Source organism: Bos grunniens, chromosome 11, assembly GCF_055505025.1.
Source record: "Bos grunniens cultivar Pamir isolate PY7600 chromosome 11, Bosgru_T2T1.0, whole genome shotgun sequence".
NCBI lineage: Eukaryota > Metazoa > Chordata > Mammalia > Artiodactyla > Bovidae > Bos > Bos grunniens.
In genome coordinates, this window is record NC_141175.1 from 57,926,425 (window position 1) to 57,949,323 (window position 22,899).

A 22,899-nucleotide genomic window follows, 5' to 3' on the forward strand; every position below is an offset into this window, starting at 1 on the left:
AACTTCTGGTACTGATGAACCTAAGGAAGGGGGCAAAGAACGTGAGTGTCTTTGTAGCACATTTCAGTATCTACCCCCAGAAGAGCCATCAGACAAAACACTTCAACCAGTGGATGTCAGCGAACCTCTGTTTTCACCCATCCCAGTGCTGGCACAATCAGCTCTGGGTTCAAATAGTCATTGTGGAAGGGTTGGTGGCTATGAATGAGCCTAAAATCATGAGCTCGCATCCATCATAGCATTACTGCTTTGCAGTGCCCTGTCAACCAGCGGCAGAGGCGTATGCTGGGTCCCTGAGACAGCACAACCAGCCACTTGGACCCAAGCTGACCATTGGACCCCTCTGGAAGGTGCATTGCTTCATCTTGACAGGAATTAACATTTGTTCCAGATTACAGTCTTGCTTTTCTGCCTGCAGTGCCTTCAGAAGCACCCTATCTGATGACTTAAGAGTGACCTGCCAGTAGGCAATTCTGCATAACATCCCCTCTTCACCTCTGACCAAGAAACCTAACTTATAGCAAGGGAGGTGTGGAAATCACTATGTGACGATGGGACCCATCGTCCCATCTCATATAACACATACTACAGCCCTCAGAAGTTTCTGGACCCCTAAAGTGATAGAATAGCATTTTGAAGGTACAGCTGAGATACTAGCTTAGAGATGATACCAGACGAAATGTGACATTGTCTTCCAGGATGCAGTATATACCCTAAATCAATGTTCATTACGTAGTACTGTGTCCACAGTAGACAGACTACAGGAGTTTGGAAACCAAGAGATGTAAGTAGCAGTGGTCTCACCTACCGTCACTCCCATTGGCTCATTTAGGGAATTTAAGTTTCCCACCCCCTCAATTAAAAAAATTTTTTTTCATTTATTTTTAGCTGTGCTGGCTGTTTGTTGCTGCATGGGCTCTTTTCTAGCTGCAGAGAGCAGGGACTGCTCTCTAGTTCCGGTGTGCAGGCTTCTCATTGCAGTGGCCTCTCTTATTGCAGAGGACGGGCTCTAGAGCTTGCAGTCTTCAATAGTTGTAGCTCCCAGGCTCTACAGCACAGGCTCAATAGCTGTCGCTCATGGGCTTAGTTGCTCTGTGGCATGTGGGATCTGCCCAGACCAAGGAGTGAACCCTTGCTTCCTGCATTGGCAAGCAGATTCTTTACCACTGAACCACCAGGGAAGTCCCACAAACCCTCAATTTTCAGTCCCAGAGATCTGGTTTCCAGGGGCCATTGCTTCCACCAGGGGACTTGTAAGAGTTCCCTATACTACTGTCCATCATCTTGGGCTCCTCGTGCCAAAAAACTAGCAAGAAAGGAAAGGAATAACCATACTGTCAGGAGTAATTAAATGTTTGTGATCATCAGAAGGCAATGGGGTTACTGTTACTCAATGGAGGTGGGGAGAAATGCATTTTGCACCCAAGTGATTGACGAGAAATCTTTTGGTATGCCTTGTCCAGTATTTATGGTAAATGGACAGGGATGCTGCCAAAGTCTAAGAAAAGTATAGTAACTGTGGGCTCAAACCACCCAGTAATGAGGCTCTGGGCCACCCATCAGATAAGCTATCTAGACTGAAGATGACAGAAAGCTGGAATTTGAGACTAGAATGTGGCTAGACTAGAGATTATGGCTTGAGATAGCTGAAGCAGTGAGGAGTGTATTTCGTCCCACTAACCTTTCTCTCAAAGGTTTCCCCAGGAAAGAAGATAACTCAGAACCCTGGAGCTGTTTCCAGATGAAGCAAACTGACTATACAAAAGAAGCAAATCCAAGTGGTGCAAGGTATAGACTGTAGTGGATCTGCAGTGTGTCAAACAAAATTTCCCCTTTAGGACTGAAATGCTCTTTTCCTCAGCCGCTAGAAGTATTGGCTGCCAGTGGCTCACAGCTGACTCTTTCTCAAGAAACTTCTCTGGGCAAAAGAGAGATATCTTGCCCAAGACTGTGCCCCTACTCTCTTGGCAATCCATATTCAATGACTTCATTGCACTGCTCTGGTGGCTCAGATGGTAAAAAATCTGCCTGCAATGCAGGAGACCCAGGTTTGATCTCTGGATGGGGAAGATCCCATGGAGAAGGAAATGGCTACCCATTCCAGTATTCTTGTCTGGAGAATCCTATGGACAGAAGACCCTGGTGGGTACAGTCCGTAGCATCGCAAAGAGCCGGACACGACTGAGCGACTAAGCACAACACAACACATTCAATGACTAGTCAGTATGAGAGTACAAAGCCTGGCCTCTTACCTCATTTGGGGGCAAGTCTAAAGGAATATTCCAGCTCTAGGGCTCCAGATCTAGAGATCAACTGAGCCCTCTGTTGCAACTGCTTTGCAGTTCAACTTTTCCATCTGACTCAACTCTGCCTCCCTCCCTAACTTACAGATGTTGCGCCTGAGATTATTGCCCAATGAACCTGCACACAAATCACCTTCTCAGAATCTGCTTCCTGAGAGCCTAACCTAAGACTGCTCTTGTTGCTTTCACTCTCCCAGTCTCCCTTGCAGCTATGACACAGAATATACAAGTTGCGCTTTGACAAATAGACATGTCCACTTTGGAACTGAAATGAACATGAAGGCAAAATTAAGGAAACTACAGAAAACCAAAAACGGTGAGAATTTATTGCCATCAGATCTTTTCTGGAAGAAACGTTAAAGCAAGCTTCTTCAGGAAGAATAAGAATGATCCCAAGTAAGAGCATGATGAAACAGGAAGTAATGAACAGCATCAGCATAGATAAGCATATGGGCAAGTAAATATAAATGACTACTGATTGTTTGGAACAATAACCTAATATTTTGTGTGGTTTAAAGTACATGCAGAATTAAAACACATGACAACAATAGCACGAAAGGCAGACAGCAGATAATGGAATTAAACTGTACTAGGATTGGGACTTCCCTGATGGTCTAGTGGTTGACTCTGTACTTTCACTCCAGGGGGCAAAGGTTAGATCCCTTCTGTGTCACAGCTTGGTACCCCCCACCTCCAAAAAATAACTGTACCAAGGTTAGCTGAGATATTGTAAAAGTATTAATTTAAGGTTTACTCTAGTAGTTCAAGGATACATATTATCTTCTTTAGGATAACACTCACAGAATCATTAAAGAACATGTTACTAACAAAGTGATAAGCAGTAAAGAGGAAAAATATTAAAGAACAAACAGGAAAATAAAAGCGTTAAGATGGTAAATCAAAATTAAATGTATTGGTACCTCTATTAAATGTGAATTATTGGGCTTCCCTAGTGGCTCAGTGGTAGAGAGTCCGCCTGCCAAGGCAGGAGACATGGGTTCAATCCCTGGTCTGGGAAGATCCCACATGGTGTGAAGCAACTAAGCCCATGTGCTACAACTACTGAACCTGTACCCTAGAGCCCTAGAACCTCAACAAGAGAAACCACTGAATTGAGAAGTCGGACAACTAAAGAGTGGTCCCGCTTGCCACAATTAAAGAAAAGCCTGCACAGCAACAAAGACCCACCATAGCCAAAAATAAATAAATAAATAAAATTTTAATGTATATTATTTAAATACTCCAAATTTAAAGACAAAATTCTTAGATCATATTTTAAAAAGGCAACTATATGCTACTTAAAATACCTATACTTGTAATCTGAGGGTACAGGGAATCAAAAGTTAAAGGATGAAAGAAGATAAAGGTGAAAACACTAAAGAAAGACGATTCCTCTATACTAACATTAGAAGGGCTTCCCTGATGGCTTAACAGTAACGAATCTGCCTGTGATGCAGAAGATGCAAGAAACTCCTCGGGTTCGATCCCTGGATCAGGAAGATCTCCTGGAGGAGAGTATGGCAATCCACTCTAGTATTCTTGCCTGGAGAATCCCATGGACAGAGGAGCCCAGTGGGCTACAGTCCATAGGATCGCACAGAGTCAGACACAACCGAAGTGACTTAGCATGCAAGCATACAGAAGCAGAAGATATTAAGAAGAGGTGGCAAGAATACATGGAAGAACTGTACAAAAAAGATCTTCATGACCAAGATAATCATGATGGCGTGATCACTCACCTAGAGCCAGACATCCTGGAATGTGAAGTCAAGTGGGCCTTAGGAAGCATCACTATGAACAAAGCTAGAGGAGGTGATGGAATTCCAGTTGAGCTATTTCAAATCCTAAAAGATGATGCTGTGAAAGTGCTGCACTCAATATGCCAGCAAATTTGGAAAACTCAGCAGTGGCCACAGGACTGGAAAAGATCAGTTTTCATTCCAATCCCAAAGAAAGGCAATGCCAAAGAATGCTCAAACTACCACACAATTGCACTCATCTCACATGCTAGCAAAGTAATGCTCAAAATTCTCCAAGCCAGGCTTCAGCAATATGTGAACCGTGAACTTCCAGATGTTCAAGCTGGTTTTAGAAAACGCAGAGGAACCAGAGATCAAATTGCCAACATCTGTTGGATCATTGAAACAGCAAGAGAGCTCCAGACAAACATCTACTTCTGCTTTATTGACTATGCCAAAGCCTTTGACTGTGTGGCTCACAATAAACTGTGGAAAATTCTGAAAGAGATGGGAATACCAGACCACCTGACTTGCCTCTTGAGAAATCTGTATGCAAGTCAGGAAGCCATAGTTAGAACTGGACATGGAACAACACACTGGTTCCAAATAGGAAAAGGAGTACATCAAGGCTGTATATTGTCACCCTGCTTATTTAACTTATATGAAGAGTACATCATGAGAAATGCTGGGCTGGGAGAAGCACAAACTGGAATCAAGATTGTCGGGAGAAATATCAATAACCTCAGACATGCTGATGACACCACCCTTATGGCAGAAAGCAAAGAAGAACTAAAGAGTTTCTTGATGAAAGTGAAAGAGGAGAGTGAAAAAGTTGGCTTGAAACTCAACATTCAGAAAACTAAGATCATGGCATCTGGTCCCATCACTTCATGGCAAATAGATGGGGAAACAGTGAAAACAGTGGCTGACTTTATTTTTTGGGGCTCCAAATTCACTGCAGAGTGTGATTGTAGCCATGAAATTAAAAGACACTTACTCCTTTGAAGGGAAGTTATGACCAACCTAGATAGCATATTCAAGAGCAGAGACATTACTTTGCCAGCAAATGTTCGTCTAGTCAAGGCTATGGTTTTTCCTGTGGTCATGTATGGATGTGAGAGTTGGGACTGTGAAGAAAGCTGAGCGCCGAAGAATTGATGCTTTTGAATTGTGGTGTTGGAAAAGACTCTTGAGAGTCCCTTGGACTGCAAGGAGATCCAACCAGTCCATCCTAAAGGAGATCAGTCCTGGGTGTTCACTGAAAGGATTGATGCTGAAGCTGAAACTCCAATACTTTGGCCACCTGATGCAAAGAGCTGACTCATTGGAAAAGACCTTGATGCTGGGAAAGATTGAGGGCAGGAGGAGAAGGGGACAACAGAGGGTGAGATGGCTGGATGGTATCACCAACTCAATGGACATGAGTTTGGGCAAACTCCAGGAGTTGGTGATGGACAGGGAGGCCTGGCATGCTCCAGTCCATGGGGTCGCAGAGTCGGACACAACTGAGCGACTGAACTGAACTGAACTGATGCACATACGGTCTTATATAAACTCTTCCAAAAAATAGAAGAAGAAAAAAAACCCAGGAATAATTACCAGCTCATGTGATAACACAAGCTCAAAATAAGAAAAATCAATTGTATTTCTACATATTAGCAATACATAATGAGAAAATAAAAGATACAATTTAGAAAGCATTAAAATATATGAAACACCTAGAAAACAGTTGAACAAAAGATATGCAAATCTCTACATAGAAGAGTAAGAAATTAGACTTCCTTGATGTTCCAGTGTTTAAGACTCTGCCTGCCAAAACAAGGGATATGAGTTTGATTTCTAGTCCAGGAAGATGCCATATGCCCCAGGGCACCTAAGCCAACATGTGCCACAATTACTGAGACTGTTCTAGAGCTCTTGAGCCACAACTACTGAAGCCTGTGAGCCCTAGAACCTGTGCTCTACAACAAGGGAAGGCACCACAATGAGAAGCCTAAGTGCTGCAGCTAGAGAAAGCCTGTGCACAGCAACAAAAACACAGGACATGGAAAAATAATTTCAAAAAAATAAAGCTAAAAAAAAAGTAAAAATATTCTGGTTTCATCCATGGGAAAACTTAATATTGTAAAAATATTAACTCTTTTCAAATTGATCTATAGATTCAGTATACAAAGCTAATAAAAATTTCCAGAAGATATTTTTTGTAGAAATTAACATGCTGACTCTAAAATTTACATGTATACTAATCATGTTTTTTTATTTTATGATGCTTTCATATCTTGGGGGCCTTGCTGATCCCCAAGGAGAGACTGCCCCTCCCAAGGCAAGCTGATTTCTAGAAATAACAAATGACCATCCCCATGGATGAGCCTTTCACATGCAAATCAACCAACCCAAAGCCTCCTCCTTCTTCCCCAACTACCATCTTTACTAGGTTCTCACTGGGTCCCAGAGAAGGGAATGGCTACCAACTCTAGTATTCTGGACTGGAGAAGTCCATGGACAGAGGAGCCTGACAGGCTACAGTTCTTGGGGTCACAAAGAGTTGGACATGACTGAGTGACTTTCATTGGGCTCTTAAACTCTAGACAGTAATTCTTTGCCTTAATCATCCCAGAGCCAGGAACCAGACAGCTCAAGACAGATCATATATTCCAGAGCTTGCTGAACTTATTCAAACAAGCCAATCCCAAACCTGCTTAGCTTGCTTACCCTGTCTCAGCCATTTTTTCCCATGACAAACCACAATAAGTCTTCCTGCCCATGCTTTCTCCTTACTCCTTCTGCTTCCTAATCAACCCTGCTTCTTCGTGTGGCCCTGCATGGCCTTGCCTGCCCACCCCCTTGGAACTGTGAGAAACAAACTATCTTTTCAAAGAAAGTCATCTCCCGGTCTGTTGGTCTCACTGTGTGAAGTGAAAGTCCGTCAGTCCTGTCTGACTCTTTGCGACCCCCTGGACTGTAGCTCGCCAGGTTCCTCTGTTCATGGAATTCTCCAGTCGAGAATACTTGAGTGGGTTGCCATGTCCTTCTCCAGGGTACATCAATAATAATAAAACCTACATTTTGAAACAATATGGTGGGACTTTACTGGCATTCTAGTGGTTAAGATTCTACTCTCCCACTGCAGGGGGCATGGATTTGATCCCTGGTCTGAGAACTTAGATTCTGCATGCTGTGCTGTATGGCCAAAATAAAACAAAACAAAAAACCAACATGGCCTTTAAAAGCCCCAAAATAACATACACGATCTTGAAGAACAGTCAAAGGATTTTTACATATCTATAATGTGTCATTGGTGCTAGTTTAGGCAGATGAACTAAGGGAAAAGTCTAAAGACGGACCCACATTTACACTTAAGATTTATGATAAAGGCGCCATGGCAATGGAAGGGGAAAGGATGGCACTGGCAACCATACGTATGGAAGGGAGGGCCTTGACTTCTCATTCAAGCCGCACACAAAGATGTATTTCAGATGGATTGTAGATCTAAACTTAAAGTAAAACAACAAAGTTTCTAGGACATAATAGATAATATTTTTATGATTTTGGGGTGAGCAAAGATTTCTTAAATAGGATCCAAAGCACTAACAATAAAGAGAAAGAATGATAAAGTAACTATATTAAAATTGATTTTTATTCATGTGACATCATCTGTAAAGTAAAATGGAAAGCCACAGACCTGAAGAAATTATTTCTATTAGATATGTCTGACAAGATCCTCATATCCAGAATATACAAAAAGAAATAAAGTGTTAGTTGCTCAGTCATGTTTGACTCTGTCCCCATGGACTGAGGTCTGCCAGGTTCCTCTGTCCATGGGATTTCCCAGACAAGAATACTGGAGTGGGTTGCCATTTCCTTTTCCAAGAATATACAAAGAACTCATACAAATAATCCGTAAGAAAAAAATTAAACAATTCAAGAGAAAAATAGATAAAAGACTTGAACAAGTACTTCACAAAAGAAAATATCCAAATAGCCAAGAAGCATGTGAAAAAGTAGTCAACAAGATGAGTCATTGGGGAAATATGAATTAAAACCATAAGTTTCTAATATACACCTACGAGAATGGCTAAAGCTAATAAAATATATATTGACAGTACCAGATATGGAAGAGAATGTAGAGTGATAGAACTATTGTATACTATTAGTGGGACTGTAAATTGATATATGATCATTTTGTAAAACTCACTGGCAATATCTAATAAAGCTGAACAAATGCATATTCTATAACCCAGCAATTACACTTCTAGGACTCAGGAGAAATTAATATCCAATGAGATAGAAAACAATGTTCCTAGCAGCAGCATTTGTATTGGCCAAAAAATGTGAAACTACTTAAACATGGACATCATCAGATGGTCAACACCCAAATCAGATTGATTATATTCTTCGTAGCCAAAAATGGAGCTCTATTCAGTCAGCAAAAATAAGACCAGGAGCTGACTGTGGCTCAGATAATGGACTCCTTATTGCCAAATTTAGACTTAAATTGAAGAAAGTAGGGAAAACCACTAGACCATTCAGGTACGAGCTAAATCAAATCCCTTACAATTGTACAGTAGAAGTGACAAATAGATTCAAGGGATTAGATCTGATAGAGTGCCTGAAGAACTGTGGACAGAAGTTTGTGACACTATATAGGAGGCAGTGATCAAGACCATCCCTAAGGAAAAAAAAATGCAAAAAGGAAAAATGGTTGTCTGAGGAGGACTTACAAATAGCTGAGAAAAGAAGAGGAGTGAAAGGCCAAGGAGAAAAGTAAAGCTATGCCCATTTGAATGCAGAGTTCCAAAGAATAGAAAGGAGAGATAAGAAAGCCTTCCTCAGTGATCAATGCAAAGAATAGAGGACAACAATAGAATGGGAAAGACTAGAGATGTCTTCAAGAAAATTAGAGATACCAAGGGAACATTTCATGCAAAGATGGGCACAATAAAGGACAGAAATGTTATGGACCTAACAGAAGCAGAAGATATTAAGAAGAGGTGGCAAGAAGACACAGAACAACTATCTTAAAAAATCTTCATGATCCAGATAACCACGATGGTGTGATCATTCACCTAGAAATAATATTACCCAAAAGAAGATTAAAAATACTGTATGATTCCACTTATATGTAGCTCAAAAACAGGCAAAACTAGTCTCTCGTGATAAGAGTCAGGATCTGGACCACTTTTGAGGAAAGGTAAAGATGAGAAGAGCATGAAGTTTGTTGTTCATCTTCATCTTGGTGGACATCGACATGTTCCATTGATGAAAATTGCTTCAACTGTGCACTTCCACTGTTCTGCAGTTTTGTGTATGTATAGTTGACATGTTAAACAAGGGAGCTCAAATCACTGCTCTGTGACAACCTAGAGGGGTGGGAGGTGGGAGGGAGGTTCAAGAGGGAGGGGATAGATGTATACCTATGGCTGATTCCTGTTGATGTTTGGCAGAAACCAGCACAATATTGTAAAGCAATTATCTTCCAATTAAAAATAAATACATTTTAAAAATAAAAAAATACTTAATAAAAGATCTTCCTTCTTTACCTATAACCCCAAAGTCCCTCCTGGTTTTCTTATATTTATTTATTCAGTTTTAATTATTTTTGGCTATGCTGGATCTTCGTTTTTGCTCACGAGCCTTCTCTAGTCGGGGTGGGGGCCACCCTCTAGTTGCCTAGTCCCTCTAGTAGTGGGGCTAGTCTAGCTTTGGTGCACAGGCCTCTCATTGCGGTAGCTTTTCCTGTCATAGAGCACGGGCTCTAGAGTGCAGGCTCAGTAGTTCTGGCATACGGGCTTAGTTGCCCCTCGGCATGTGGGATCTTCCAGGACCAGGGATTCAACCCGTGTCCCCTCACTGGCAGGCAGATTCCTTACCAGTGGACCACCAGGGAAGTCCCTGTTTGTCTATCTTACATACAGTAGTGTGTACCTCTTAATCCCAAACTCCAAATTTATCCCTCCCCTCTTCCTCTTTGGGAACCACAGGTGTGTTTTTTGTGAGATGACCCTCATTCTTATCTTCCTCTTCCACATACAGTTCAATTGTCAATCCCAGGAAGACCTACCAGCCTCCACATCATGTTAAATAAAAAATAAAAATCAGGTTAAGAGGATTTTATTTAACATTTCCCTACTTGGGGACCTTGAGGTTGTTTCTAGCTATTCACTGTAATAATGACAGTTCTACGGGTTTCCTCATGTACCTGGTTATTTCCTAAGTATAAAATCCTAGAAAACACAGAGTTGAGTCAAAGGGTTTACACTTTTAAAGACTTTTTTCACAGGTATTGCCACACTTCTCTTCAGAAATATTACACAAGGGCATGCCCAGCAGCTGTAATACAGTGCTGGGCATGTATTACATCTCAGCAGTGCAGTATTACACTGCATCTCAGCAGTGGGGCCAAAGCTGGGTGTTGTTCTTTTTTTCTACCTTTGCCAACTTATAGATGATAAATGGTCTCTCTCTGCTGTTTCAATTTGCATTTCTTCGAGGTTGATGGGTGTGGTAGATTGATAATGGCTCACTCCCAAAGATATGTCTATGTACTAATCTCTGTAACCTGTGAATGTGACCTTATAAGGAAATGGGGTCTTTGCAGGTGTGATTAAGTTAAGGGTTTGTTTTTTTTTTTTCAGTTAAGGATATTGATGGGGAGATTAATCAAGATGATCTGAGTGGGCCCTAAATGACATCACAGTGTCCTTTCTTGTAAGAAGGAAGCAGAGAATGAGATTTGACAATGACAAATGAGAAGGCAATGTGACCACAGAGGCAGAAACTGGAGTGATGAGATGGTAAGAGCGCCAGCAGCTACCAGAAGCTGGAAGAGGCAAGGAGTACCTTGTTCCTGGAGCTTCAGAGGGAATGTGATCTTGCCAACACCTTGATTTAGTGCAACTCATTTTGGACTTCCGACCTGGAGAACAGTGAGAAAATATATTTCTGGTGTTTTAAGCCACCAAGTTTGCAATGACTTGTTATAGCAACCATGAGAAACTGATGCAATGGGTTTTTCATATATTTCTGGAACACATGAAAAACCTTCTGACTTTTAAAAACTTGTAAAAATGAAATATCATGCAGTAATATGAACCATATAATTCTAATTTCTATGAGAGTAAACATACAGTATGTTTGTGTATGTGTTTGAATGCGTACATAACTGCTTAAGAAACTATCTGGGAGAATATACACCAAACTAGTAATAATGATTAACTGCAGGGAGGTGTACGAAGGAGGGAAAGAGTAATTTTGACTTAAAAAAATTTTTTTTAATGTTATTTATTTAGTTTTGGCTGCGCTGGGTATTCATTGCTGCTCAGGCTTTTCTCTAGTTGCAGCGAATGTGGGCTACTCTTCATTGAGGTGTTTGGGCTTCTTCTTTGAGTGGCTTCTCTTTCGAAGCACAGGCTCTAGGTGGGTGAGCTTCAGTAGTTGTGGCTCAAGGGTTTTCTCTAGTTGCAATGAGCAGGGGGTACTCTCTAGCTGAGTTGTGTGGGCTTCTCACTGAGGTGGTTTTTCTTGTTGCAGAGCACAGGCTTTAGGCCCACTGGCTTTAGCAGTTATGGCTCTTGGGTTCTAGAGCTCCAGCTCAGTAGTTGTGGCCCACCGGCTTAGTTGCTCCTTGGCATGTGAGACCTTTCCCAAACAGGGATCAAACCCATATCTCCTCATTGGCAGTGGGACTCTTAAATACTGGATCACCAGGGAAGTCTGAAGTCTTACATTTTACTCAAGACACTGCTCGTAGATGTAGCCCTATTGTTTGAAGAAGCTTTATCAGACTATATTTATATATTAATTGTGTGAAAATATAGGTAAGTCATATCTGCTTGCTGTATATAATATGTAGAAAGCAGAAAACAAAACTGTCCCTCTCCTCTCACTTATCCCCTTTCCCAGAAATATTTATTGATAATATTGGTGTGCATCTTCTCACACTTTTTTCTATGAATAAACAAATCCCAGTATGTCATTTTTCAAGAATAAAAATGAAGAGAGGGTACCATATACATTTTTACTTAAAGGTGCTTCTTCACAATCATTCCTGCATCCTTACCTGCTTCATTCTCCCGAGCTGGTTGTTGCACGGACTTTCACTGTAATAAAGACCCAGAACTCTTTATAAACCTCCCTCATGGTTTCAACTTCCCAGGTGGCACAGTGGTAAAGAATCTACCTACTAATGCAGGAGATACAGGAGAGGCGGGTTGGATCCCTGGGTCAGGAAGATCCCCTGGGGTAGGAAATGGCAACCCACTCCAGGATTCTTGTCTGGGAAATCCCACGGACAGAGGAACCTACTGTCCTTGGGGTAGCAAAGAGTGGGACAGGATTGAGCGATTAAACACACATACACACAAACACACACACACAGCTGCTTGGAACTTTCTTGTATCTGTGACTTTGACCATATGCGTACACGTCGCTGGAGAAAACGCCTCTCAGTCGTCTTTAAAATTGTTTTAAGTATTCCCATTTTGCCTTTTATAACAGATGCTCTCACCAATAGTTCCCTACTGCGGAAGACACAAGATTCACTTTTTCAAACTTTGCCGAACTGGGTGAGAGACGATACTTGAATGTTATCACAGGAGGCATCTGGCATTTCTTTAGTATGAGGCCGGCTGGGCATTTTTCATACGATCACTGGCTCCCAAGGCAGCTTCGTGAACGCTTCAGATATCAAGGGGTCATTTTCCTTCGCAACGTATCAAATCCGAAGTCTTTCTGAACCCAGCCCCGCGAGTTACTCGATTAAGCACCCGGTCCGGAACTATGGGGCGAAAGTGATTCGGGGATTTCTGCCTGGGTGACTCTGGACACCTGAACAAAGTTGAAAACCTGAACTGGGGCGTGGAGGGCGGGGGCGCGTTGGAACCCCACAGGAAACACAGGAGCGGGAGGCCGCCGGGCATATTCTGGGGTGCCGTACGTTTCTCTAATCCTCTGCCCTAGGCGGGCGAGGGCGATCAAGCCGTGAGGGATCCAGCGCTTGGAGGACTCCAGGCACCGAAGGTCCCCGCGCGTCTGCGGGTCCGAAGCTTTCCCGCAGGGGGCAGTGCCGCCCGCTAGCGCGCGGATCCGGTGGGAGGGGGTGTGGAGCTGCTGCGGAGTTCTGGGGGTTCTCGCGAAGAAAGTTAGGGGATGCCTAGGGGTGGGGGCGGAACCCGAGCGGTCCGTCCAGAGCCGGGCGGGGGGCAGGCCCGCGGGGGTGCGGGATGGGACTCGGGGAAGGGGTTCGGGTGAGTCTGGGGGCCAGGCCGTGCGCGCACTGCGGGGAGGCACAGCCCGGGAAGGTGTGAGCGAGCGGCGTGCGAGTGTGAGGGCGAGTGTGTGCGCGCCGGGGCTCTCCGCGTTCCGCCAGGCGCCCGGGTGTCAGCTTGCAGCCGGGGCTCCTCCCTCCGGCCCCCCTGCCCCGCGCGCCGGTCCCTCCTTCCTTCCCCGCTCGCCCCTCCCCGGCGGGCCAGGCGCTGGGACGCCCCGGCGGAGCAGGCGGCAGCGGCAGCAGCGAGTTAGGGAGCCCCGGGCTCCGCGCTGCCCTAGGGGCCCGAGCCGAGCCGCCCCCGCTCCCGTCCGGTCGCGCCGGCCCCGCTTCCCTCCGGGCCACGCCCTGTCAAAACTTTGTTGCTGCGGCCGCCGGGGCGGCGAGCGGAGCAGGCCGGCGAACGGCAGGGAGGGAGGGAGGGAGGGAGGGGCGGGCGCCGGGCCGGGCCGGGCGCGGGCGGCGAGGGGCTCGGAGAGCGGCGGCCCCGGCCCGCGGCCCCACCATGCCCCAGCTCGGCGGCGGCGGCGGCGGCGGCTCGGGAGGCGGCAGCGGCGGCTCGGGCGCCGGGGCAGCCGGCGGAGGGGACGACCTCGGGGCCAACGACGAGCTGATCCCCTTCCAGGACGAGGGAGGCGAGGAGCAGGAGCCGAGCAGCGACAGCGCGTCAGCGCAGCGGGACCTGGACGAAGTCAAGTCGTCCCTGGTCAACGAGTCGGAGAACCAGAGCAGCAGCTCGGACTCGGAGGTGAGCAAGCCCCCGAGGCCGACCCCGGGGACCCCGGCCCGGCGCCCGCTCACCCGCCCTCGCCTTTGTGTCTCCTTCGCAGGCGGAGAGGCGCCCGCAGCCCGCCCGGGACGCTTTCCAGAAGCCACGGGACTATTTCGCCGAAGGTACGTGCGGGTCCGGGCTGTCCCCCGCTCCCGGCCCCGCAGCGCTCGGCGCCTCGGCTCGGGTCGCCCTCGGTCCCCCTCGCCCCGGTGGCCGTGCCCCTGTTCTTCGCCCCCGTCGGCCTTAGCCGTCCTGGGGCGCGCGTGGGGGGCGCTCGGATTCCCGGTCCCCACCCCGGGACCCCTTACCGAGGCGCTGTCCCGAGGGCCCCGGCCTCACCCCCGCCTTGGTTTTACCGGCAGTGAGAAGGCCCCAGGACGGCGCGTTCTTTAAGGGGCCCCCCTACCCTGGCTACCCGTTCCTGATGATCCCGGACCTGAGCAGCCCGTACCTCCCCAACGGACCCCTGTCTCCCGGAGGAGCGCGCACGGTGAGTGTTCGTCCCGCCGCGCCCGGGCGCGCGGGCGGTAGGGGCTCGAGAGATGCGTCCCCGGGCTCGGCGACGGGGTGGGGGATGGGGCCGTCCCGGGAGGATCCCGGGCAGAACTTGCTTACGGAGTTGAACCACTCCGGCAGTCGAGGGTTAGGCTGCGCTGGGAGTGCCTGGAACATTCCCTTACATTCTCCCCTTTGGCTGGGGAGCCGCTTCGGGGTCCACTTCTGGCGTTCTCCTTGGTGTCCAGAATTCTTTGCTCGCGCTAGAGAAAAACTTGGATTTGTGCCGGTTGGGCGGGAGTGTGTGTTGAGCGGGGCGTGGAGGGGGGGGGTGGTCTTGCTTTCTTCCTGGAAATCGGTCCGCTTTCTCTGGCAGTTGGGCAGTGGGGCCAGGGGAGGTGGGTTGGCGACGCTGCCCCGCGACTCCAGCTTCTCTGGGCGGCTAGAAGTCGGTTCCTAAGAAACCCAGTATTCGTGGCGGGTTATTCACACATACACATACACACACCCCCTCCCCACCCCCATCCCTCGCGCTGGGGCCTCAACTTTTCTGTGGAGCTTGGGATTTTAAACTCGCCGAGATGATTTCGAGGGCGAATCGAGGCATTCTTCAAGTTGAGGAACTTGGCTTTTTCCCCCTTTGTTGCCGGCTTTTCTCATTTAAAGCGAGCGCTGCGACACTTTAAACCTGTTAATGGGCGCGCTTTGTGTGCTGCGCGCTGGCATTTAAAGCGGTGATTAAGCAAATTGACCGGGCCCCAGACGACGTGCAAATGAGGGCGGATTCCTTCGCCCCCTCCCAGGTTCTAACTCCCGCCCCCCGCGTCGCGAGGGCTGCAGCCCCTTGGGCTGGCCGGGTTTTGTGTGTGTGCCCTGAGCTGCCACCCGACCCGAGGGCCTCCAGCCCAGGTGCTAGGTCCGCTGGCAGATCTTAGGTGAACGCCTACCTACTGCGTGCCAGGCTCTTGCGCGCTGCTTGGGCGCCTCGCACAGCACAGTGGTTCTCTTTGCTTACTGCCCAGTTTCCCAGCGCCTGCCAGTTCGTGCTTGATTCGGGGTGGGAGGTGTTTGGCTCCTTAAGACTGGCCGGACAAACTCACTTTATGCTCAAGCTGTCCTTCAATGACGATCACAATTAAAGGGCTGCCTGGGAAACGCTGGTGCTGAATGGACCGTCCCTGCTGTCATGGTCCACCGGTCCATGGAGAGCGGAGACGTGTGCGGAGGTTCAGAGGGGTCGCTTGGCAGGCCCCTGGGGCGTGAAAGTGGAGGCTGAGGATTCTGACCAACCGAAAGCGGAGTGGGGCCACACAGCTTCCCCTTTAAAGCAGGGAAGACCCTGCATCCTTGGCCCTGCCTTGGAGCATCCTGGGACCTCCCAAATACAAGTCCCGACTATGAGCTGAAACGGGGCATCTGGCTGTTGCTTTTTCTCATTCATATAAAAAGAAAGGTGTGAGTAAAAGTTGAGTGAAACAAGCCTTTGTTTAGGTTTTCACATATTCTCGTCGGTGTCCGCAGATGTAATTCAGTTCTGAAGGTTTTAGTAGGGTTTCTGTAACTGTGTATGAGGTCACACTACTGCAGTCCCTTTTCTTGCTTTTACCTTTAGATGTCTGGGAAAAGGAGTTTGGCATTTCTGTGACTCAGCACCGATCCAGATCCATGTCCTGATGTAGATAGAGTCACCAGAAATGTTCCACATATCACTGGTTATTTGACTGGATCTGGCTCTTTCTTCCCCCTTTCTCACTGCATGCTAAGTAGCTTCATTCGTGTCTGACTCTTTGCCATGGACTGTAGCCCGTCAGGCTCCTCTGTCCGTGGGATTCTCCAGGTAGGAATACTGGAGTGGGTTTCTGGTGACAGAATGGTGACAGCTCCCTGTCTTCCTATGCTGCTCGTCCCCTCCCCCCAAGAGCCCAAGTGGGACAGACTTTGTTTGTGTCAGTCCCCTCCTTCCTGCTACCATCTTTTACCACTCTTCTTTCTTTTCACTGTCTTAGGTCTTTTACTAAGAGCTCCCAAAGGCTGCTTCCTTTTGGTCCTGGGGCTTTCTGATTACCTGCATGGTCTGTATCCAGACCTGCATGGGACTTTTGGAGTCCTTGGCGGAAGCTGAACTTTCCCCTCTGCATGCTTTTGACTTTTCCTGCTCGTCCCTTCAGCTGTTCCTGCCTGAGCCCATGTTGCCATCCTGCTTTTTCAGCCTCCAGGAACACTCACCCTCTCCCTGTTACCCTTCATAAGAGACTTGGTATGTCTCATCTCACTCTTCTGTTTCTATCTTGCCTCCCCAGTGAATTGCCCTTTCAGAAGTAAGTTCAATGCCTCCATCAATTCTGTGCCCCTTATGTGTCTGTCATTGGGCTTTGACCTGCCTGGTTACAGAGTTCATTGAAGTTTCCTGCATTTATATCAGCTCAGTAGAACCTGCTAATTTGATTCTATCAGTGACTGTTAGTAAAGCACTTGATTGTCTGGACTCTAAGATTGAGATGATGTTTTTCTGCTGAATGATTATATTAATGAAATTAATGTGATTCTAACTGTAGGCAAACTATAGGTGCAGACACAGTGGCCCTCTGTGGGGATCCCCGCCTGGTAAAATGTTTTAGGTGGATATTGGGAGGAAAGAAGGGGGAGGCAGGTGGCTGAAGGGTAAGGGGAGTGGTGCCTGGAATGTATGACCTGTTCTCTGGTTTAGCAGCCTTGGTCTTTTTTGGTTTCACCTCCAAGTTTCACAACCCTGGCCTGGCTGCTCTAAGGTCTATAAGTGGTATAAAACCAGGCGACCTCAGTTCTCTTCTGCTTGGAAATACCAAACCAGAGGCAAAAATGAGATTTGGCTGGAGTGTTTTCAGGGTATTAATTGACCCTAGGAATAGCAAATAGCAGGGCTGCAGCACCCTCGCCCACTGGCAAAATTCCTTCTGGGACAACTGGGGGCCAGCCAGTCCTCCAGTCTGGCTGTCTCCTCCCCACGCGCTGTTACCTTTGCCCTCCACTCTGGCTTGGCTGGGAAGTGGCCTCTTCCTGAGCCTCTTTAGAGAAGAGGTCCCCTTAACCTGGGGCGTGTGCCAAGCCTCTGAGCCATGATTCATTCTCCTCTGGAACCCCGGGGGACCCTGTGGCCTGTGAAGAGAGGACTAACTGCCGCAAACCACCTTTCACTCCTTCCAAGAGTCACCCAAAATTATACATTCATTCATGAAAAGACTTCACCAGTTTACTAAACCACCTCGGTGCTGTTGACTAGAATTTTGTTAGGAAAATGTAAGTCAACACAGAAGAAAGCAGATGTCAAAAATAGTCTGACAAGTCAGAACCAAAGAGAAAACGCGGAGGGTGGTTCAGTGAGTGAGCGGAGTGTGGTTCAGTGAGCAAGCTACAAAGTGATAGGAGTTATGAGTGTGACCGTAGTGTAAGTGCTAATGACATTTGGGAAAACAACGGTTGCAGGTAGAATCACTGAGGAAATGGATAGTTTGGGGTCCTATTTATAAATTTTAGAACTACTGTTGTACAGCTCAAGCTCCAAGTTATTCATACATATTCATATAGGCCATCACAACTCAAATTTCTGTATGCAATCCCTCTGTCTTCTAAACGTGGGCCCATTTTTTAAGTCCTTTGCATCCCATGGGCAGTCTTGCTGATATCTGATACAGAGGAACCGAAGCAGAAATCTTTGTGTATGTATACTTAAGTTTTCTGAGGTTTTTTTGGAGTTGTATGTAAAAGCCCAGTCAAACTTTTTCTTTTGGAAGATCAGTGTAAAAGATCAGTATAAACATGCTGCTTTTGGGAAAGTTCTTTTAAGCCATTTCATCTAAATATAACTTCTGTTCCATTTTTTTCTAAATATAACTCAGGGTTTAATGAGGACTTTTCACATGGAATGAGCATTTACGAGGGCCCTGTCTGTGTTGCTGAAGTTTTGGCACTTAGATTGCTGGGGTGACAGTTGGTGACAGACTCTGTGGAGGGACTCAGACCTTGTCAGTCCCTTTTCTTTGACTGGGTGGATCCGACAGGCAATACCTGCTTGCTCTGTTATAATTTTGGAAAGTTTTAGGTTGGTTTCATTCTTCATTGATCTCACTTCTAGGGAATCTTGAGGAGAAAGTAGGTTAGTGTGTACACACACACACTACGACGCAAAGTGTCCCAGGCTTTACAGTGATGTGCAGAGTTACCCCAAAAACTGTGGCATAAAAAAGGAATTTAAATGATTATCCACTGGAAAATGCATTATGCAAAGATCCTACTTATATTCCAAGTTAGAGTCCATTTTTACTGGCTAAGCTGGGGAAATTCAGATTGGCATCCTTAAGATAAGGTTGTAACTCCTCGACTTCATCTGATATTTATTGAGGACTTAGCATGGGCAATGACTAAGGGGCTGTGAGAGTTAGGATGAATTAGAACCAACTTTGCCCTGAAGGACTTAAAAAGTGAGTTAGGAAGAAGTAATGTTAGTACAGACCATTAGGAAGGTTCTTGTTAAGAGTCAAGATAGTTCAGAGGAAAATTTGAAGAATAAAAAGAGTAGAAAAATTGTTTTGGGCTGGCATGGTCAAGGAAAGCAGGTAAAGGAAATTGTTTTAAATTGGTCCCTGTCACTCACCATTCTTTAGTTCAAAGTAGTTCTTGTTGAGGGACTTCCCTGGTAATCCAGTGGTTAAGACTTCACCGTCCAGTGCAGAGGTCATGGGTTTGATCCCTGGTTAGGAAGCTAAGATCCCCTATGCCTCCTGGCCAAAATACCCCAAAAGATAAAAACAAGCAATATTGTAACAAAGTAATTCTTGTTGATAATAAAAAACCTAAAAGTAGTAAGGTGGTTAGAATGAAAAGTGGAGGTTCTGCACCCACGTCTTGAGGTAGAAGACAGCACAGGGAGAGCACAGGCACGGAGGAAGGGAACGGTCAGGGCCATTTGGGCAATGCAGGTTCTTCCACTGGTCTGGAAAGATAAAGGGTCAGACCTTGAAAGCCAGTGGAGGAATCTGGTCTTCTTCAAGAGGCAGCAGAGAACCATCCAACGAAGAAGGAAACGGCAACCAGCTCCAGTACTCTTGCCTGGAAAATCCCATGGACGGAGGAGCCTGGTGGGCTGCCGTCTATGGGGTCGCACAGAGTCGGACACGACTGAAGCGACTTAGCAGCAGCAGCAGCAGCAGAGAACCATCCAAAGTTCTGCTGGGAGGCAGTGTGACTTGTACTTGTGCTTAGAAGGATAATAGTGATCGTGGGGAGAGGACCTGGAAGGAGCTAGAATGCTTGGGACACTCAGGGGAGTCCAGGGGTGAGGTGAAAGGGGCTTAGAATATTTGAATGGGAAGGAAGGGTAGGATGTGGGAGACTGGCATGGTTGCTTGAATTTGTGCTTGGAGAGATGGTAGATGGAAGGATGGAAAGGAGGGAGGGAGGAAGGGAGAAAGGGAGGGAGGGAGAGGGTGGCTGATGTCACAGGTAATTGCTAATGTCTGAGCCTGGATGACCTGGGGGGTGACTTGGAGCAGGTGGGGCCCTGCTCTGCCTTCTTTGCCTCCCCAGTGCTGGACGGATGCTTATCGTGAACTGTTTGAGCAATGAAGGCCCACACGAGTTTATCAGAGGCTCTCACTTGGAGGAACTGCTTAGTCTCATTGGCGGCGCCTTGAGTTTGAGGGGATAGTAAGGGAATAGTTGAAACTGAAGCAATAGGATGATGCAAGGAGCGGGAGAAGAAAGGAAGGGGAATATCAGAGCAGAGAAGTCACTGAGGGAGAATGGAAAGGAGCGCTTGCCAAGAAGGGAGGAGAGCTTAGGTGCTGTGATGGCACAGAAGCTGGAGGGCAGAGAGAGTGGAGGGGTGTGTCCTCAGGGTCAGATGCCACAGAGAGAGACGATGAGAGGACTGAGAAGTCAAAAGGAGCTTTAGGAAGTCACTAATGGGGAGGTAACTGGTGCCCACAGAGAGCAGTATTCAGGCGTGTGGTGATGAGAACGGTAGGTAGGGGACTTCCAGGGTCCAGTGGTTAAGAATCCGCCTGCCGACGCAAGGGACATGGGTTCGATCCCTAGTCCAGGAGAGATTCCACATACCAAGGAACAACTAAGCCCGTTGTGCCGCAGCTACTGAAGCCCGTACACCTAGAGCCTGTGCTGCACAGCAAGAGAGGCAACTGCCATGAGAAGCCTGTGCACCGCAACTGGAGAGTAGCCCCGCTTGGTGAAACTAGAGAAAGCCCAAGTGCAGCAAGGAAGACCCAGCGCAGCCAAAAATAGAGAAGTTAAAAAAAAAAAAAAAAAAAAAGGTCGGTAGTCAGGGATAGATACTAGCTTCAGGCTTCTCAGTCAGGTGTCCAGGTGCTGTCACCAGGACTGGTCCTGCGATGTGGCCATCGCTCATTCCTCAGCCAGAACCCACACCAGACTCTATACACACACACACACACACACACACACACACACACACACACGAGCAGCCTTCTACCCTATACATTTCACTTCCGGTCTACCATAACTTGGATGGTGTTGGAAAACCAGACCCTGGACAGATGCGCTGTGGCAGATAGAGGGGAAGAGCTGCAGGCTGTGGAGAATCCTTGCAGGATGCTGGAGGGGGAACTTGTTTGTACAGGGCAGGGTGGAGGGTGAATGGAGAGAAGAGGAGGAAAAGATGAGACTGAGAACTTTGAGAAGAAGGCAGTCTTCTTCCCTCATAGATGGAGGCTGCTGTGCAGCCGCATCTACCAAACAGTAGGCGTTGTCCTCATGACTTGGCAGGCGAGCCCAAGAGTTGAAGAGGATGTAGAAAAATGCAGAGGTAGAGTTGCAGAAATTGAGGACGGAGTGCATTGGTTGGCTAGATGGCTTTGAGATTCTCAGAAAAACCAAGGGCAGGTTGGCTGGGGTTTTTGTTGGCAGTAGGCAAACCACAGGCCCTTTCTCTGTACCCAGTTATAAAGCCAAACTTGTTGGGAACCTTTTAGCTACATGTTAATAATGAAATGTTTGTGCATTGATTGAAAGATATGACACACACTTGGGTAATTTTTCCTTTTTTTATTGTCTGGAGCTGGCTGACTTTGATGGGGGATAGAGGTGGGGGACCAAAACCCAACTCATTCGCAGTCAGGGCCAGATGTTGGGACATGATAAGTAATTGGGGATGGGAAAGGACTGACCGCATAAAAGCTTGTAGAAAATTGCCCCATGTTGGCTAATCTAATAATGTATTTTTAGAGGAGGTTTTTATATGTTCCATGTTTTATTGTCTTCTCCCAAACTGGATTGGATTAAGGGAGCAATGAAATAATTGCAGTTTCCAAAACCTTGGCATTTGGGAATGAGGGAACATGGGGAAGGTAAAGGGGGCTTGCCTTTTCCTCTGTACTCTGTGTGCTGCCCAGGGAACATCTCTGGGGTACTGGGCAACTTCTTTCTGACATGCTCTGAGTTTTCCCTCAATTTTTCAGGCACCTTTAAGGTTCTAAAGGCTTTAGGTTCAGAGTCCTAAACCTTTTCTTTTCATTATGCGTATTGTTCAGTCACTAAGTCATGTCTGACTCTTTGTGACCCTATGGACTACAGCACACCAGGCTTTCCTGTCCTCCATTGTCTCTCCGAGTTTGTTCAGACTCATGTCCATTGAGTCAGTGATGCCATCCAACCATCTCATCCTCTGTGATCGCCTTCTGCCTTCAATCTTCCCCAGCATCAGGGTCTTTTCCAATGAGTCAGTTCTTCGCATCAGGTAGCCAAAGTATCGGAGCTTTAGCTTCAGCATCAGTCCTTCCAATGAATATTCAGGGTTGATTTCCTTTAGGATTGACTGGTTTGATCTTGTATAGCCTACAGATTTTCAGGGGGGAAAATGACCTTTTAGTTTAGAAATACACTTCAAAATTTGAAAATTGAATCATAAAAATGTTTCCCTGAATATGGCCCTTTTCATGAGTTTTTGTGGTAGAAGTAAGGGATGAGACCCAGTCACCTGGAGTCCTCAGGACAGGAAATGAAGTCACAGGCACACTTTCAAACCATGCTAGCAGTTTAGAAATCTATTGACAGTGAAAGTTGCTCTGACTTTTTGCAGCCCCATGAATTATACAGTCCATGGAATTCTGTAGGCCAGAATACTGGAATGGGTAGCTGGTCCCTTCTCCAGGGGATCTTCCCAATCCAGGGATTGAACTGGTGTCTCCTGCATTGCAGGTGGATTCTTTACCAACTGAGCTTCCAGGGAAACCCCTTAGAAATCTATTGGGTTGGCCAAAAAAATCGTTTGGGTTTTTCTGTAATATCGTACAGAAAAAGCCAAACAAACTTTTT

At 46.7% G+C, this 22,899-nt stretch overlaps 1 protein-coding gene across 2 annotated transcripts in view; it reads left to right on the forward strand.

The window, feature by feature from the left end:
- Window positions 1-13,722: 13,722 nt before the first annotated feature.
- The window catches only part of TCF7L1 (transcription factor 7 like 1), a 202,819-nt gene continuing 193,642 nt past the window's right edge, over window positions 13,723-22,899 (forward strand). The window contains exons 1-3 of one of the 2 annotated variants that reach the window (XM_086326520.1): window positions 13,723-14,055; window positions 14,138-14,201; window positions 14,442-14,569. In XM_086326520.1, the coding sequence (XP_086182646.1) occupies window positions 13,813-14,055; window positions 14,138-14,201; window positions 14,442-14,569 (435 nt within the window). In that variant the 5' untranslated portion in view covers window positions 13,723-13,812. The remainder of the gene's footprint in view (window positions 14,056-14,137; window positions 14,202-14,441; window positions 14,570-22,899) is intronic. The other variant, XM_086326521.1, reaches the window with a different exon arrangement.